A 17,500-nucleotide genomic window follows, 5' to 3' on the forward strand; every position below is an offset into this window, starting at 1 on the left:
TATTTATGTGCAGTTGTATTTTACCGATTGATACAACTTTTATTTTTGGGAAACATAAAGCAGGTATATAATAACATTTTGTATTTTTGGTATACGTCTTTAACAACATTGGAATATTTTGTTTTTTGGCTATACGTCTACAGCAACACGGGTAACATTTTGTATTTTGGATATACGTCTTCAACAATAGGGGAAACATTTTGTAATTTGGTTATACGTCTACAAAACATGGGTTACATTTTGTACTTTGATCAAAAGCCCCACATGCATTATTTGTGTACCATAAGCACCATGGTCATGTTTTCGTCTGCCTTTCTCTTTGACTTTCTGTAAGCACATATTGGTACGCCAAAAACATTTTAAATGTTCATGTTCTTGCCCCAATCTTTCAGAAAACTGTTTTATTTGCAATTTTGTTGTAAATTGTCCTTCATGTGTCTCTAAACAGATCTTTAACATTAAAACTTTAAAAGCATCTTCTCCTAAACATTAAGGGTCAGGGTTGTAATATTTATTGAGTAATATTGTATAATTTTATCCTCTAATACGTTTGTTCAAATTACAACTTTCAAGTCAAAACCGTCTATGCCATAGGGATTATATGATTTGTATCGACTAATTTGGTAAATAACTTTAATATCTTATTCTTAGAGAAATTAAGACACAAAGCTTTGATATATGCTATACAATGTCATACAGATGTCCTGTACGCAGGTGTGTTCAGATAATGTCCCTGGAGTCAAAAATGCCAAAATTGAGCTTCGTGGGTCACGTGATTCACATTGAATTATGTGGTAAAGTAATTAAAATGTTATTTTTCTGCAACAAACTGTCACCGAGGTTTGACAGTTCGTAAATTCAGATAGTGGTCCTCTGCAAAGTTTGTTCAAAACATGCCCTTGTCGCCGACACTGCCCTATTGACCAAATGATTTATAAAGACTAGTATCGTAAATTACATAAATCAACGTTTTATCTGAAACTGCACGTATCAAAGGTTTAATATTTGGTAGCTCACTTCGTGTAGTGGTCCTGTACAAACTTTGTTCATATCATACCGGCCATGCCTTAAGGGTAAATTGATTTGCATGAAACCATGTAGCAATATTGTGAAAGATCGTCTTCTTTGGAAAGTCTGGGCCCAAAACTTCAATAATTGGTGTGTTACTTTAGATATGGATCATCTATACATTTAGATTAGAACAAGCCTAAGGGATCAGAACTGACCACACCCCATCACAGTGGTGAGCAATCTCAAGAAAATTCTTTCTTATTGATACATCTATTCCTCGTGATTCGTCGCTTAAACTGTGGCGCACTGATATTCAAACATTGTAGATTCAGGCAATCATCGCAAGCACAGCCATTTTGATGCGATACAAAATTATCATTCGTGTTAATTACTGCATGAATGTTAAGCAAAATTGATTTCTATCATGTAATCGAACTACATACTACGGTTTCAACATTATTTTTTTCTTTTGCAGCTGTGGAAGTGTCGACTCATGAAAAAAGAAAATCGTGGTTAGAAAACATCACTGTGTGAGCTGATACGAACTGCCCGAATGACAATCTTCGCATATTGAAATCTGATTTATTTTGTTATTTCTATAGAACATTATTAACTATCCCTTAACTAAGTACCTGATTACAGAGAAAGGTGTCTGCATTCTACTTTGCTTAGCAGTTTCAGCATGGATGAAAATGATAATTAAGACAGATTCTTCTATGTTTATGTATTTTCACAATACACGCTTTTTTCTGCAAATCAGTGTGTCAATATTTATCACGCACTTGTAATTGTATGTCATTTTTTTTAAATAAAAGTGTCTTGAAAAAAAACAATAACAACGGCGTATCGCTTAATGCATACTATGTCAGAAACAAGAAAATCTAATGAATACTCTGTAATAACACCATTTCGACATCTTCAAGATGTTGATCAGACACAATAGAACATTTAAAGTATGTGTCCCCACCATATAAATTCGGTTCAGTCCTCCGAATGTAACTCGCACGTTGCAACAAATAACCACCAGGAGTGATTGACAGATGAAGCAATTCGTGACACGATCATTCCAGACAAATACTTACGACTGTGTGACTAGGATTTTAGGATAACAAATCAGACAGCTCAAATTAAGTAAAATTTGCAATCATTCTTTTTTTAGTCACTATTCAAACACATTCCGAAATTTATTATTTGATATACAATAAACAAACGTTTGTCACACGATGTTATAACGTTGTTACGTGTTAATCGACTGAAAAGAAAATGCTCCTGAAGATCAAACACATCTTTACGATACTGTATTAAAACAGACCAATGTGTGTCTTCGCATTAATCAATATCTAGAAACCCTCTTCAGAGTACAGATAAAAGCAAAGTGTGGTCGCGCCTGTTCAAAATAAGTGCACCTCACCAGTATCAAGACAGACACATGTAAAGCGTTGGTCCAGCTGAAGTCATCTTTATGAGCAAAACTAATATTAATATATAGCTTATTTAGTGCCTTGCTGTTTAACAGTTTCAAAATATGTTCACATAGCACATGTGTCATATGAACTGACTGAAGAAAATATAACCACACAATGAACATCGTGATTTCAGGTGCACAAATTACAAGACTATTAACCAACGTCTTCAAATTTGATGGGGCGTTTATTAACTTGAATCAATATGCTAAGTTGCTGTACAGTTATAATATCCGTGTCAGTCTTACGTTGCTGAAGAAGAGGAAACAATAATCGTATAAAGTTATAGATGGCATAAATAGTTTTTAGTGAACGTCTTGTAATAAGACACTCTTGAATTATAACGACTGCCGTTCGTTTAAATACATGCAAACCTGACATAGCGCTCACCTGAGAATAGCGCTCGCTTTACGGAAGCTGTCAGCCTAGCTTTTTCTCCGTACGAAAGTCGGTCTTTATTACACCTATGTATAACGGTCACTTGTCGTAAGCGGTCAGCGGCCAGTATTATAATGCCGAAAGCCATTTTTTGTCCATTGGCTTGCCACACATTGAAAATACAGTCCGATCGGTTAAATGGAAAATACGGTAAAATGCCCGGTTGTAGTAGGATTTGGGCAAACGAAATAAATGAAATAATTAAAGCGGGTATATACGATTTTGTCAAATATTTGTGAATTTATATAAAATGTGTAAAAAACTAATTATATATATATTTCAATATAAATTAAAATAAAAGTTAAGAAGAACATGTGTCGAAAAATGCGAAATAAGCCAGATATTTAATTCTCAAATTGAAAACGGCTGTACAGCCGAATTCGCCAGCATGTATATCATTCATGTACAATGTGAATCTAAACTTAGTTTAACGGTTTATTTGAATTTCTGCAACGATATCTATTCATACGACACACGAACACTAACTCCAATCCTAATACAAAGACGAATGCTTCGGTTATTGTAGGAAAATATGTTCGTCACAATCGGCTCGGGCCGCTAATTTTTCTTTGCTGCATTTCATGAAATTCGGCTTTAATGTATAGTTTTTCTTGTCTATTTTGTGTAATTGTAACATATTTTATCAATATATTACAAATAAACACATATAAAAAATCGTATATACCCGCTTTAACATTGAATTTTCTATTTTTTACAATTTTTCACTTATACACTTTTTCGAGAATTTTCCTCTGAGAATTTTTTTAGCACCATTTATAGTGCATTTTTCTACGACCATTTTTAGTGAAAAAAAACGTTCTTAGAAAATAAAACAACTATCTTTTGTTAACAAATTGTCTTTACCAATTCGTTTAACGTTTACTATACAAATTGGGTAATCACGTGATAGTCAAGATGACGACGTCTATGCCGATGCAGGTTTTTCGCCGTTTTTTACCCTTTATTAATAGAACAAATATTAATTTTTTAAATGCCACTCACTTTCAAGTCATATCATCGAGAAAGTTATTAGTGCTTATTGCGTATTAATATTCGCTACATATCTCGACTTCACTCGCTGCGAAATTTCTTAGCGGGTTGGCCTAATTACAACAAATTTTCACTAAAAAGAAACTTGCGGGGATCTTAGTCGAGATATAGTGTATTTTGATTGGAAATAAACACTTATCACCTTTTAACTGATATGGCTGAAAATTGAGCGTCATTTAAAAAGTAAACAAACGCAATGAAGAGAATAAAGAGAATGTTCAGTGCAGAAGAACCATTAATTTTGCTTGACTATTTTAAGAGTTATTTTCCTTTGTTTATTTGGGTACTAATATTTTTGAGCATAAATTAACATGATGACTGTCGACCAAACAGTCATGTATATGTCCAGTGGCATTTTTCGAGTGGATCTGTTGAAGATTTTTAGTTTTAATAGACATACACGTTATTGATGTTTAGAACTGTCATATCTGCCTCCTTTTCTCGAGTGTCTTGCTGTCCATGAATATAATTAACATCTTGTAGCCTCATTGAAGCTCGTATGTGATTGTGTCTTTAATGCAAGTAATCATCAAAACAAATCCTCATATATAAGCAGTCGTTTTTTTTTGTTAAATACACTTTACGATATTACGTAGTTTTGTTTCCATTTGTTTCTTACTTGTTTTTGTTATCTTATGTGTTCCTCGTATTTCTCCTTACCCAATATTTTTATAATCATTGACTTAAAACGGAAACATATAAAACGAGTACTTAAATGTTTATTTTCTGTTCTTATAAAGCAATCGCATAGTATGGGTTAACAAAGTTTTATCAGATAAAATGGACATATACTGACATACCAATTATTAATCCAATACAGACATCATAAAATGATATGGAAATGTAATACTGTATCAAATGGATATCATCAAAAGTATAACTGGGAAGCGAAAGCATACCGGTCAATTATTCAGGAAAAATACAGTTATCATCAAATGAAATGGAAACAAATACACACGCGAACCCAATGTCAGAATCGAGTATAATAATCACATCTAAAAAGTCAAAGATATCTTTATCGATAAATCCATGACAAGCAAATCGATGACGTTTCACTGGACGCTGACTACGATGTCTTGTGATTCGTGTCTGGTGTTAATCCTTCCGAGTCTCATCTTCGTCTGATTATAAAAGTCAAGTCTGGCCTGAAATCGAGTTTCTGCCAAATGACTTTCAATTAAGAGTGTTATAGACAAGTTTAGCTAAATTACTTGTTTACTCGTGTCATTTGAAACTATGCTTCAGAGGCTATAAACAGTAAAGCTTTATTGTAGTATGTGTATTTCTGGAGTTTCATTGTTTGTTATTTATCTCGTCATTATTCAATTATAAAAGGATGTGGGCATTGTAGCTAATTTTAATATTTGGATGAGACATGTTTTCGATCTTTTTGAATCTAGATCGTTAGAATTTTTTCTGTAGAGACATCCTTGATAGTTTAATATCTTTGATTTGCCATTTATTTTTGTGTACTGATAACTTTACAATCTATCCGCTAATCGTTTTAATAGATTTTCGATACTTACTACACTCGTACACTACAATTTTGTCTGTAGTATTCGATTCACGAGTCCCGAATTCGGCATTGAGGTTTTCATTTTCTTGTTGTTAAGCTCATTTGATTGAAATCGTTTTTGACGAGAGTTAGTTTGGTTAAAGATAATTATATATATATATAGTGTGTGTGTTTGTATTTTATTTTTTTAAAGACGCGATTTCTATGATATTTATATGATGTTTGATTTTACATGAACTTTATGTTTGAACTTTTATTCTTGGTTTTATTTACTGACTTATTCTATATATTTTACTTAAGAAAATATCACCGTAATAAATGTCTGCATGAACAATATTACAACATTAAAATCCGTTTGTTTCGGTCAAAGAGCTTTTCTTTGTTCACGGCTTGGTATGTATACATCCCACACAAGTATAAACACATATACGAACCTTCAAATAGTTCTGCACAAACTGTATCCGTTTTGGAGATAATTCACCTTTCTGCGCCTCGAATAACTTGCGCATCTCCTTGTAAAGGCTCAAGAACGCTTCTGTATTTTCTCGAACCTGGTCCTGATAAATCCAAACTAATGGTTAACCCATTTATGCCTAGTGGACTCTCCCATCCTTCTAAATTTGGTCAATTTATTTCCAAAATTAGGGATGTCTAGTATATTTATTTCTATATTTAGAATATTTCTCACGGAAATTCCTTTAAACAAACATCGCAGACCTGATGAGACGCTTCTGTATTCTCTCAAACCTGGTCCTGATAATACCAAACGTATGGTTAAGTTCAGTAAATGGACACATCTCAGCGCTTATATAGAACTGTGTTGCCGATGAAAATTCGTTAACACTGCTATGAAATGGTTGTTGTGATTATCATTTGTTTTTACTATATCTGGAGGAAATCAATATTGTATCAGAAACAACATAATATAATTTAATTGTGATCATGTCAGATACCTTATTGGTGTATCACACTAAATACGTTTAGGCGAGATTGATGTATTCCCTATTTAGATTACATGTCAAGATCTAATACTTGGTAACAAGGCATCGAAACTGAATGATTTAAACATTTTTGCCGAGAAATTTAATGGTACATTTGTCATTGTCAGATGAAAAAGATAATCTCTTCGACGTTTGGACGTTTGGATAGTATTAAACAAATTTTGAAATGAAAAAAAACAACAACTAAACAGATGAAGAATTAAAAGACTGGTCCCTTAATCAGATTTGCAGCCTTCTAATATAACGCCACCACTTATCATAACACAAAATACAGATAGTGTTGATCACACAAGTATTTTGTAAAGTCTGCATAACATGTATTAATGTATTTTACACATAGCAATTCAGCTCCAAAGTAACCTTTCGATTATGCACTATATAACAGATAAACTATATACATACTATAACTAAAACTGTAAAGTATGCATGTGAAAAATAGTTTTGTTGGTATAGTTCTTTTTGAATATTAAACTATTTAGATTATATGTGAATGTATGTTTTTGATGTATGTAATCATCATATACCTTCACTAAAAATCTAAAAAATTTGAAATAAGTTTGTACAACAGGCTTGTATTAATGACTGTTACATCTGTACGATGAACATAACTTAATATTTTATGTAGCCATCAAATACCAGTTCTTCAAATGCTCTGTATATAGCATGCCTGTATTAATGTATGTATGTAATAACTTACGGAGAAAATAATATTATGCACGCAAAAAAAGAAGTTTAGTAATAAACATATTTAGATAAAATGATCCTATATTATATTTATCAATGAAATCCCAATTTGTAAAGATGTAGATTTACATGGGAAGTTCCTAAACGCCTGCTGGTTCCTTACATGAACATTAGATGAACCTTGTGTACTCGTTGTTTTATGTTTAGGAAAGATATAAAATACACAACTGTATTCGTATATAACTCCCCAATTGTTTCTGCTTTATTATAAATGTTATTGAACACAGTTAAAGAACGAAATATTACTTATTAACTTGCTTAATAATTGGTACTTCCATGGAAGCTGGTACATTTACCTTCATAAGGGTAGACATGTTTCCCAAGCTGATTTTATCGAAATCTAGGCTAAGTTCGTCCAAAGATGCCCATCTGCCTATACTATCACCGTCCCTGTTTGGATTGTCCTGTATCATATTAACAAAATGACAAAGAAAAAAGTTCAAGTGTGGATATCGTTCAAACAATATTCCGCTTTGTGAGAACAAAATATATGTTTATGTGCACAAAATTGGCATTCATTGGCTTATCTGTAAACAGTTGATTTGCATTAAATATATATATATGCATGTATAAATACACATAATTACTTACACCATCAAATGCCTCGTTAATGCGGTCCGTGAGATCCCGGAAGTGATCATCGAATTGCATGACCGAGCCGAAAGCAACGCTCTCTGGTCGCTGGATTTTTTTGTTCTTCATGTACCAGTCGTGGTCCTGCACCTGTCGCCTAGTTAGCTCTCCCTTGCACTGGGCACAAATCCGCAAGAGGACGGAATACTTCGGTTCTTTTTCCGGTGCCTATAAACGGTCGTTTAAATGTAAACGTTCACACACAAAATCGGAGCGTCCTCCGTATCATAGACCGACCTGCGAAAGTTAACTTTTCAACATTGAAAAGACAATTCCGGAATTGATACAACGCAGGCAGTTAAAACAGAACAGACCTTTGTTTACAGGAAACTAAAATGCTAACTATGGTGTAATTGTAAAAGATATTCGTAGACATACATTATAGAAGCCACGTTTCCTGATGCGAACAACAATCCAGGACAAAGATGTCTCACGACAGAACATGAAATCCTAAAGAGATTGACAGAGTTCTTAAATAGAACCACAAAAGGCCATTAGGTCCAGAATGTCACTATAGCAACTAATAATGACGACCACCCCTTTCTTCCTGAATAAGTGGAAGCAGGCATATGATCGCTGAAAAAGGCAAATTCAGTAGGTGAGGGTAAAATCGCAGGAGAGCGGGTGAAGGCAGGTGGGGAAGAAATTGCAGCGCCTTACTGACCATTTGCAAAGTATCTGGCACACACACGCAGACAGAGGATGTCCCACATCACGAACAAATCCCTCATCATCACCCTCCCCAAGAAAAGCAACTTACAGCTGTGCGAGAACTACTGAACTTTCAACCTCATTAGCCACCTCAGCAAGGTCATGTTTAAGATTCTGCTGAAAAGATTGAAGACTCAATCGGATGTGGCCGTTGCTGAAGAGCAGGCAGGTTTCAGACGAGGGCGAAGTACAAGAGAGCAAGTCTTCAACCTCAGGATTCTGTGCGAGAAGTACCAACAACACCAAGAGGACCTATGCCACGTCTTTATTCATTTTAAGAAGGCATTCAACAGGTTATGGCATGAAGTAATGTAGCTACCATTAGGCTGTACAACATCAACGTCATAATTACCCAAGTAATGAACACCTCTATTACAAAGCAACTAGTACTGTCATCTTTAACTGCAATCTAGGATACGGGGCATGTCTCTCGGCCATCAGGGGTTGCAAAGAAATATTATACAGCACAGTTCAAGACAGGTAGAAGAGTGGCAGACAAAGGACACGATGGGAGGATTACACGTCAGAATGGACAGGGTTGAGGCTTAGCGAAGCCTTGAGACAGTCCAAAGAGGACAAAGAAGAGACGAATAGAGAGAGCTGGTTGCCAGATCAACTGTGGTGCCCCCATCGGTCGTCAAGACTACGGGTTAATCGAAGTGAAGAAAGATACATTCTAGAAGGCTAACTAAGATACTAATATTGTTGCAAAAGACGTTCGTATGTATAAATTATAGAAAGCTTACTACGGAAATATTGCATAAGACGCTGGTGTTCATAAATTCTAAAGGCTTCATGCGGTAATAGTATTATTGCAAAAGAAGTTCGTAAACGTAAATAATAGAAGGCTAACAACGATATTATTGCAAACGACGTTCGTATAATAGAAATCTAACAACGGTATTATCAGAAAAGACGTTCGTATTCATAAATTCTACAAGGCTTACCTAAGCATTATGGTAATTACTTTCATATACATTAAATTAATACTTAACTACGGTTTCATTGCTAATATAATGACATTAAAAAAACATTTATATCGTGCGTTATCTGATGTTATTAAGTTACGAACACAATTAATGTAATACATTGAAAAGAATAAATCACATACTAAAGTGAAATAGCCGTCCAAAACTGCTATCCACTTACTTTGTTCTTATTTAAACGTGTATAATTTGTAGAACACAACTTTGAATACAAACTTTGAACATAATTCAGAGAATGCGTATTACAATATGACAAAATGTCGTACCCCGTGCACACGGATAATAACCAGCTTAGCTTTGTCCAATGATCCATCGTCCTCGTAAAATACCAGCAACTCTGTAACAGGGAGTGGACATATGTTTCAATATTCGTGTAGTTTATATTATATTAAAGAAACTTGTTCATATAAAAAATATTTAAAGTACTACCATCGAATGTCTAACCTCAATAAAAATAAGCATCCGACTGAAGAGTTCAAGCATGGCGATAATGTAAGAAAAAAATAAACATTTAAAAAAAGTTTCTTCAAAAGAAGGTTAAACATGACGCCTATTTAGATTGTCCGGCATGTATGCACATGTATATTAATTGAATGTTAAATAATCATGTGCGATCCGCATATATATATTTATATATATATATATATATATATATATATATATATATATAGATATATATATATATATATATATAACATCAATTCAAACGCAAACAACAGAAAATTCAAAAAGTCCTGTATTATACAAGCGTTACAAACGCATTATCATTTTCTTAATCAAATGACTAATGCTAAACAAAACGTTATTCAACAGTTTATTTATCCGTTACGTCCATACTATTTTTCATCTACATTATAATTTGATAACCTGTATAAAAAACAAATTTTGACTCTGTTATCAGAAAAACTAGCGTCGTTTTCAATGCTACCTTTGTGCGCACACGCCTTGCAAAGCGCTAGCCCGCAGACCCGGCAGTTACGATGCTTGACGAGGTCAAGTTTCTTGCCACATGCGCGACAAAAGTGGATGATCGTCTCCAACTAAATACGACAGAATAAAAGGCATGGCATCAGTCTCAACATCTTTGACTTCTACGACGTCAAAGTGGACTTCATTTCGAGTTTATTTACAGGTTAATACCTCGTTGCTTGAGGACCAGAAGTAAGTTATTTCAAAACCAGCTTTCCGTACTTTAATTTTCATTCAATTGATCACGCAATTTATGACGTATCTCATGTGACGTAATTTCTGTGACGAAACACAGTTTTAGCTAGACTCTCTGGATTTTAGGGACAACAATCCCGTCGTGGAGGATTTATATTTTACAGTTAGATATTTTATAGCATCGAACGAATCCAAAAGTTATTTTGGAGTGTGTGTTTGTCATGCATTATAAGGAATCAATTTTGTGTAATCGCTCCGACTAGTCATTCGATTTCGTAAATCGTGTTTTTGGTGAAAGTGGTTAGCATTGCCATTCGATACAATCGTTTAAAAATTGTGATTTAAAATCAATATAAAATAACGAACGGAATAACAAAAAAGGACGGAATAGCACATCGTTGTTATTTTATTATTATAAACATCGGATTTAAATTGTCGAGGTAACTGTTTCTATAACTTTAAATTTTGCTGTTCGATGAATCCTGTAAAAGCTCAAACAGAGGCATATTTCAAATAGAGGCAGGAGAGTTTCCGTTTCAATCGATATTTTTTATTATCCAAACTGTGTGCTACGTGTCGTTAACACTATGTTCGATTCTTTCGCTGAGTTGTTAATTGTATTGATCACAGTTGGCTGAGACTGAATGTGGACGCCATTTTGTTATTATGTGACGCGTTGGCCGTAACGTCGCGTGCTTAAGCCGATTATCGATTATCAACATTTGGCCCTGCAGGGCCAAACGTGATAATCTCCTTGCTGTGACCGATAATCACATGTATTCGAGTCCATTTTGTTACTATATATAGTAACACAAGTTTTGATATATCAATTTACACTTTTTTCTAATGGTGAATACTTTTCTTTTATTCCTTTTAGCGCATCATCTTGTGTATATATCAATTTTTGATCATTTACCTTTAATCTGATACCTTTACATGTGTATTAGCTCTTTGATTGAAAAAGCGACAAAGGTTTGAAACTGTATCACATATTATGAAACACCCTGTAAGTGATTTTGAATACAAAACACATATATGTATTAAAATAAGGACAGCAATGGTACGCACTAACACATGCGATAAAGCATGGATCGAACGCACGACTTTGGATTCACACTTAGAAACGACTGTAAATAGTATGTGTCGGTCAGTTTGCATGCACGCAGGACATGATCAAGCTAATGGTGTCTTGCCAAATAATTTAGTATAGGGCACTTACGGTTAGATACGAACTATTTAATTTATTGATCGAAATACAGTAATGAAAATCAGTATTAATTTAAAGCAATACATTAAATAAATAAAACACCCTGAACAAATGATTGCCACTCTAGACAGAAGTACAATATATCAAACCTCCCAAAACGTGGATCTTTGCCAGCCGGGCACGTCAACGTATCCCCTGATCTCTCCCAGGGTCCGGAGCACGTGCGAGGTCCCGATGCTGTCATGGAAACCTTGGAGCAGGCGCAGACACTCCTTCCGGTATTCAACTTGGAACCTGTAGGATGGTTATAATTATTAAGTGCAATACATGTATGAACATGTTTTCTATCAAAAAGTGAACATTAGTGTTACTTTAACAAAAAATCACATTATAGTATACGAAATGTTCATAGTCAAGTCACAGTGGTGGTTTTTATTGGAAATCTTTTGGAATTGTAAATAGTATTCTCTTAACGAGAGATTAACGGGGTTTATCGGTAGTTTCATTAAATTCCAGATTTGTTTTTTCGTGAAAGTTGAAAGGTTATACTTATTTGCACAAAATTTACGAAGTAAAAATCGCGTTTGCTAATTAACATTACGAATATATCAATAACGTCATAAATAATCCTATTACAGGAGAAACAATATGTAACATCAAACTAAATATTTCTGTCATGTAAGGCTTTACTCTCTAAATAAAATAAAATATTTTACTCAAAGGCATATTTAAGAGTCGTGTACTTGTGGTTTAAACTGTTGGAGATATTGATTGAGGTGTAAACTACACAATCACGTTTTGAGATTTAAGCATGCAAAACTCATCGCCATTAATTTGTCATTAGATTTTAATTAGACCCTTGGTCATGTTTTTTTTCAAATATCTAACGACAGGCTTACGTGAAAACTAACATGCATAGCTTCAATACAAAAAATTCAACAGGGGTGTTCAATAATGTCCTAAAATGAAGCACATATGAACGATGCAAAGAAAGTGACAATGATTAAATTTATTAAATAAAATTCTCAGACTATGTTGTCGCAAATTTATTATTTTTTCCCAACGGTATTTCAATATTTTGTGATAAGAATTTTATAGAAAAAAAACGGACTTCATGAACTTACTGGTCTTTCCAGAATCTCCTTTGTCCTTTAGTATGCTCCAGGATAATTTCGCACTCGGTGTTACGACGCTCCTTGCGTGACATACCGCGCATGCTCGAGAAGTATTCCGTGTGAGAACGAGTAACACTGACCTGACTTTCCGTTCTTTCAGAGAAGCACGTGTAACACACCTGACATAATATGTCAATAATTTAAAAAAAAGTGTTACGGTACCGAACTACAGCTTACACGGTGGAGCATTCGCCTTGGTTCATGACTGAATGCACAGTTTTCAGTTATTTACTTGAAGAGTTGCAATTATGTTTGCAAAATAAATCGTTTCGTTTTTGCCGAATTCGCATCGGCTACCACCCACCCACCCACCCTTTCTGTAAACGGCTACTTTAGACTCGCTACTTTAGACTCACAATCATACCAGAGTTAAAAGCTTTGTAATTTACAAACGGACATATTTCTATATGACCGGATTATTTTTTATAGCATTCGCAGTCAATATTGTGGACGGCAATACAAAATAAACCATCAAAACCGTAAAAAAGTAAAACAAGAATATTTGAAAAGATCGTCATCGTAGTTCTTGTCATGACGGCGTCAATTTAATAAGACCCATGTTTGTAACAAGTGAGATTTCTGTGAATAAAAATCTCAAGTCAAAACAGCATGGTATTATACTTATATATTTTCGGCGCAGCTGTTTAACCCTGCTGTTAACCTATAATGACCTTTACATAACGACAGTAAACCCGAATGAATACATTCGAATATTTCATTAGCTGGTTCGAGAGAAATAATCTCATTTGTATACAGCGTATTGGAGGTAACACTGTTCAATATAATGAATTCCGGACCACTCGCTGCATGTTCATACGGTACATAGACACACATTTTGCCTATTTATAATTACGCGTTAAAAATTGAAATCCATCTCGGAGAATTAAATGGTCAGTACTGAGTTACTTAATCGTCAGGGTGGTGAAACGTGTGCAGCCAGTCCGGGACTCGAACACGGGACCTCCGGCTTACAATGCGAGTGCCCTACCGAACGCGTTAACCTGGACGCTTTCACAGCTAACTACCTATCACGCTTAAGTTCGGTACCGTGAAATGCTCCCCTGCCAAGTTGGAATTCGTCATCGAATTCGAATCGCAGGGAAAAGTGTAAAACTGATCCCGACGAACCCACGGGCAGTTTCTACGCAAAAATGTCACGGTCTAACGTTGGGCGCCATTGGCCGCCGGCCTAGTGAGCCCTTCGTTGGTTAATGACAAGCAACAAACACGGTGGTTTTGTTGATTATATTGTTTTCAGACTTAGATGATAATGTTATGATATGCAACAACGCATAAATCTTAATTTAAGATTATAAATATAATTTTAACATAAAATGGTAAAAATAGATATGCCGTTAAACAATACAAACGATGTGACATTCATTAATTACATCATTTCAATAATAATAATCTTTATAATACTAATAATACTAATTAAACTTCTTTTACTAGTAATAATAATAATTGTGGCGTAATTAATAATGGCGGCAATGATTATATATCACGTGCATAAACAAGTGATAGTATAATTTGTTAGAAAGGCTACACAACACCAGTCACCACTATATAATCACTACGATGATACTAGATAAACTACATATATGTGGCATTTTGACTGATAAAAGATTATTAAAATATCACCCTTTGACAAATCGATAAACGTTGATAACACAGTTTTGCATTCAAGATGAGACAAAGACCTATAGAATTTGTTTAGGGGTTTGGATGAGACAACCAATACTACAGGAATAGTATTATGTTATGTAATGATACGAGGGAAATCGTTTCATTATCTAACTATGAAAAGCCAGAATTGGCTACCAAAATTTGCCAGTTTGCTATAAATAATACAGTTTGACTTTAATTTTCTATCGAAAAATATTTTGCTGAGATTTTTGCATTTACAAGACGCAATGAGATTTTTCAAGATCCGCGTCATTCTACAATGGATCTTATGACATATACGACCAGCGTAACTATAGGCCAGCCTGCGAATCTCGCAGTTTGGTCAAACATACTTAATGATACCATGAAACTTTACGTGATTTTTTAGAGGAAAGCGTTGCTCCGACCAGACAGTGCAATTGCGCAGGCTGGGCTTTGGCCGAAACGTCTACCTATTTTCGCAGCTCTGAAAGTGTTATTTGAATGTGTCAAACTTAAACTGCGTATATGATGATGAAGAAATAAATTCAAAATAAGCCATGTGAAGACACATATGATTTGATCTCCATTAGTACTTTTTTATCTACGAACTATATTGTGTGGTTTAAATATACGTGCACTTAATAACACACATTTCATTAGGTGGATATGCGACTAACAAATGAAACATTACAACAACAACAATTAAAATCTTTGTTTAAAATTTAATTACTTAGAAGCGTTATTTTGGTAATTTTATTTCAAAGTCAGCATATTTACCGAATTTTGTTTTTAAGATATTACTTATTTAACATGATAGTCGCTAAACTTCTTATTGATAATGCACAAAATACTCGTTGAAAAAAAAACTGGATTTTTGCAACGAAATAAGGAAACCTGACCTTATAACAGCAACGTTAACTATAGATCTCATTTTAATCGCAAAGTCTGTATCACCTGTGTTAGGTATTTTTATAATATAATAACTGAAATTGTATTTGCTGTTGATGTGTTTTATTAAATATCGGGCGGTTAACACATATAGTCGTTCAGATGCGATGCTTTTAAACAACTGCGATCAACGCCCTCGTCTCTTAACTCTTACTCGCCAGAACCCCAAATCATTGTTAACCAACGCTTGCTCGAACATTATCTCTTTTATTTAACCCATTTTTGCCTAGTGGACTCTCCCATCCTTCTAAATTGGATCAATTTATTTCCAAAATTAGGGATGTCTAGAATATTTATTTCTATATGTAGAATATTTTTACAGAAATTCCTTTAAGTAAACAGGGCAGACCATGATGAGACGCCGCATCATGCGGCGTCTCATAAGGGTCTACGCTGTTTGCCAAGGCCTTTTTATTAGACGCTAGGCATAAATGGGTTAAAATATGGGGCACGTTAATAGCTACAGATGAGATACCTTGCAGGGTGTGCCGTTAACATCCGGTTGGGCCGACGTGTCTAACTTCTGGGAGTAGCGGAGGCAGTTCCGGCAGAACACCTCGCCGCATCTGTTTGAAAGTACGCCACCTTTGTTTAATGTAGTTGCACACTATAATAGGCATATATGCACGTGTAAAAGCATGTGTATCAATTAACAAAAACATCAAATGTTGATCGTTTAAACAGAGATTTGTCTCTTTTTCCTCCATATTCACCAACCAGTACCTGTGACAATGATGCGGCCGCCGGAGGTTGGTCAGTCCGAACACGATTCCGCACGTGGGGTTCTGGCAGCACGTGCGCTCGTGCCTGTCCACGTAGTGATGTTTCGTCACCTCGGCAGTGTCTGTAGTTCATGAAATAAAATCGTTGACTATAAGTTCATAACTGAAAATTTACCTGCGAACCAGAAAATCCTATCGAAAACGTCGACACTAGAAAATGAGAATCCTTGGTCGCTGTAAAGACCTCGACATAACGACAGTAGACCCGCATGACTTGCAGTGCGCATATTTACGTAACATGGTTGTTGATTTTCTTCGTAAGGTCTGTGCAGTGAAAGTATATTTAAAAAAATGGCGAATGAGAAACTTTAATTACCATGCATCACGCAGTTTTTTTTTTTGTCAGTAAGAAGGGTAACCAATTAATCTTAAGCTATCCTTAAAAATGGATTGCTTAGGATAACGCGACCCATAACATGGCATTTTTTACAAGTAAGATCTATTGATTTATATAAATGACGAAAACAGTATGAGACTATGTATAAATAAATCCATTCGTATAACGACCTTTCAATTTTAGAGGAAGTTACAATAAGAGGTCTAAAGAGAGCGAAGACGGCATTGAAAGTCTATTGGCAAGATACAGGGAAGTTAATGATGAAGTAAATTTTAAAGGAACACACGACTTAATGAAAATCAAAAAGGCTATCCAAAAGATGTGTGTTTTTAGAAGTACAAATAAATGAAACAAGAAGTAATAAAATATTGCAAACCATCCTATATCAATCGAAAAATCAGAATGGTGTATCAATCAGTTTGGGTTGTTTATTTCGAGAAAGTAAATGCCCGGATGTATATGTAATTTCCGATTGGCTAGACGTTCATTAATGATCTTGTTTTCATTAACAGTATTATTACCTCATTACTTTAAACGAGATTGAACCACCTTTTCATTCGAAAGCTAAGGGAAAAAATTATCTTTGTTGTTTCTTGTTTTGTTTGCTACTATTTATTGTACTGTTTCGATCGCTTCATTTTCATTTAAGCAGAAAGGAACAATACGTTGTTGTTGTTGTTGTGTTGT

The 17,500-nt window shown here is 34.7% G+C and overlaps 1 protein-coding gene across 1 annotated transcript in view; it reads right to left on the bottom strand.

Moving 5' to 3' along the window:
• Positions 1-4,663: 4,663 nt before the first annotated feature.
• Positions 4,664-17,500, bottom strand: part of LOC127836526 (uncharacterized) — a 15,806-nt gene continuing 2,969 nt past the window's right edge. Inside the window, exons 3-12 of the mRNA XM_052363184.1 lie at positions 16,418-16,538; positions 16,170-16,260; positions 13,049-13,218; positions 12,074-12,218; positions 10,482-10,593; positions 9,820-9,890; positions 7,815-8,024; positions 7,520-7,627; positions 5,913-6,035; positions 4,664-5,107 (exon numbers count right to left, since the gene is read on the bottom strand). Of these exons, the coding sequence (XP_052219144.1) occupies positions 5,015-5,107; positions 5,913-6,035; positions 7,520-7,627; positions 7,815-8,024; positions 9,820-9,890; positions 10,482-10,593; positions 12,074-12,218; positions 13,049-13,218; positions 16,170-16,260; positions 16,418-16,538 (1,244 nt within the window). The 3' untranslated portion in view covers positions 4,664-5,014. The remainder of the gene's footprint in view (positions 5,108-5,912; positions 6,036-7,519; positions 7,628-7,814; positions 8,025-9,819; positions 9,891-10,481; positions 10,594-12,073; positions 12,219-13,048; positions 13,219-16,169; positions 16,261-16,417; positions 16,539-17,500) is intronic.

The sequence above is a fragment of the Dreissena polymorpha genome, chromosome 6, assembly GCF_020536995.1.
Source record: "Dreissena polymorpha isolate Duluth1 chromosome 6, UMN_Dpol_1.0, whole genome shotgun sequence".
Classification (NCBI taxonomy): Eukaryota; Metazoa; Mollusca; class Bivalvia; order Myida; family Dreissenidae; genus Dreissena; species Dreissena polymorpha.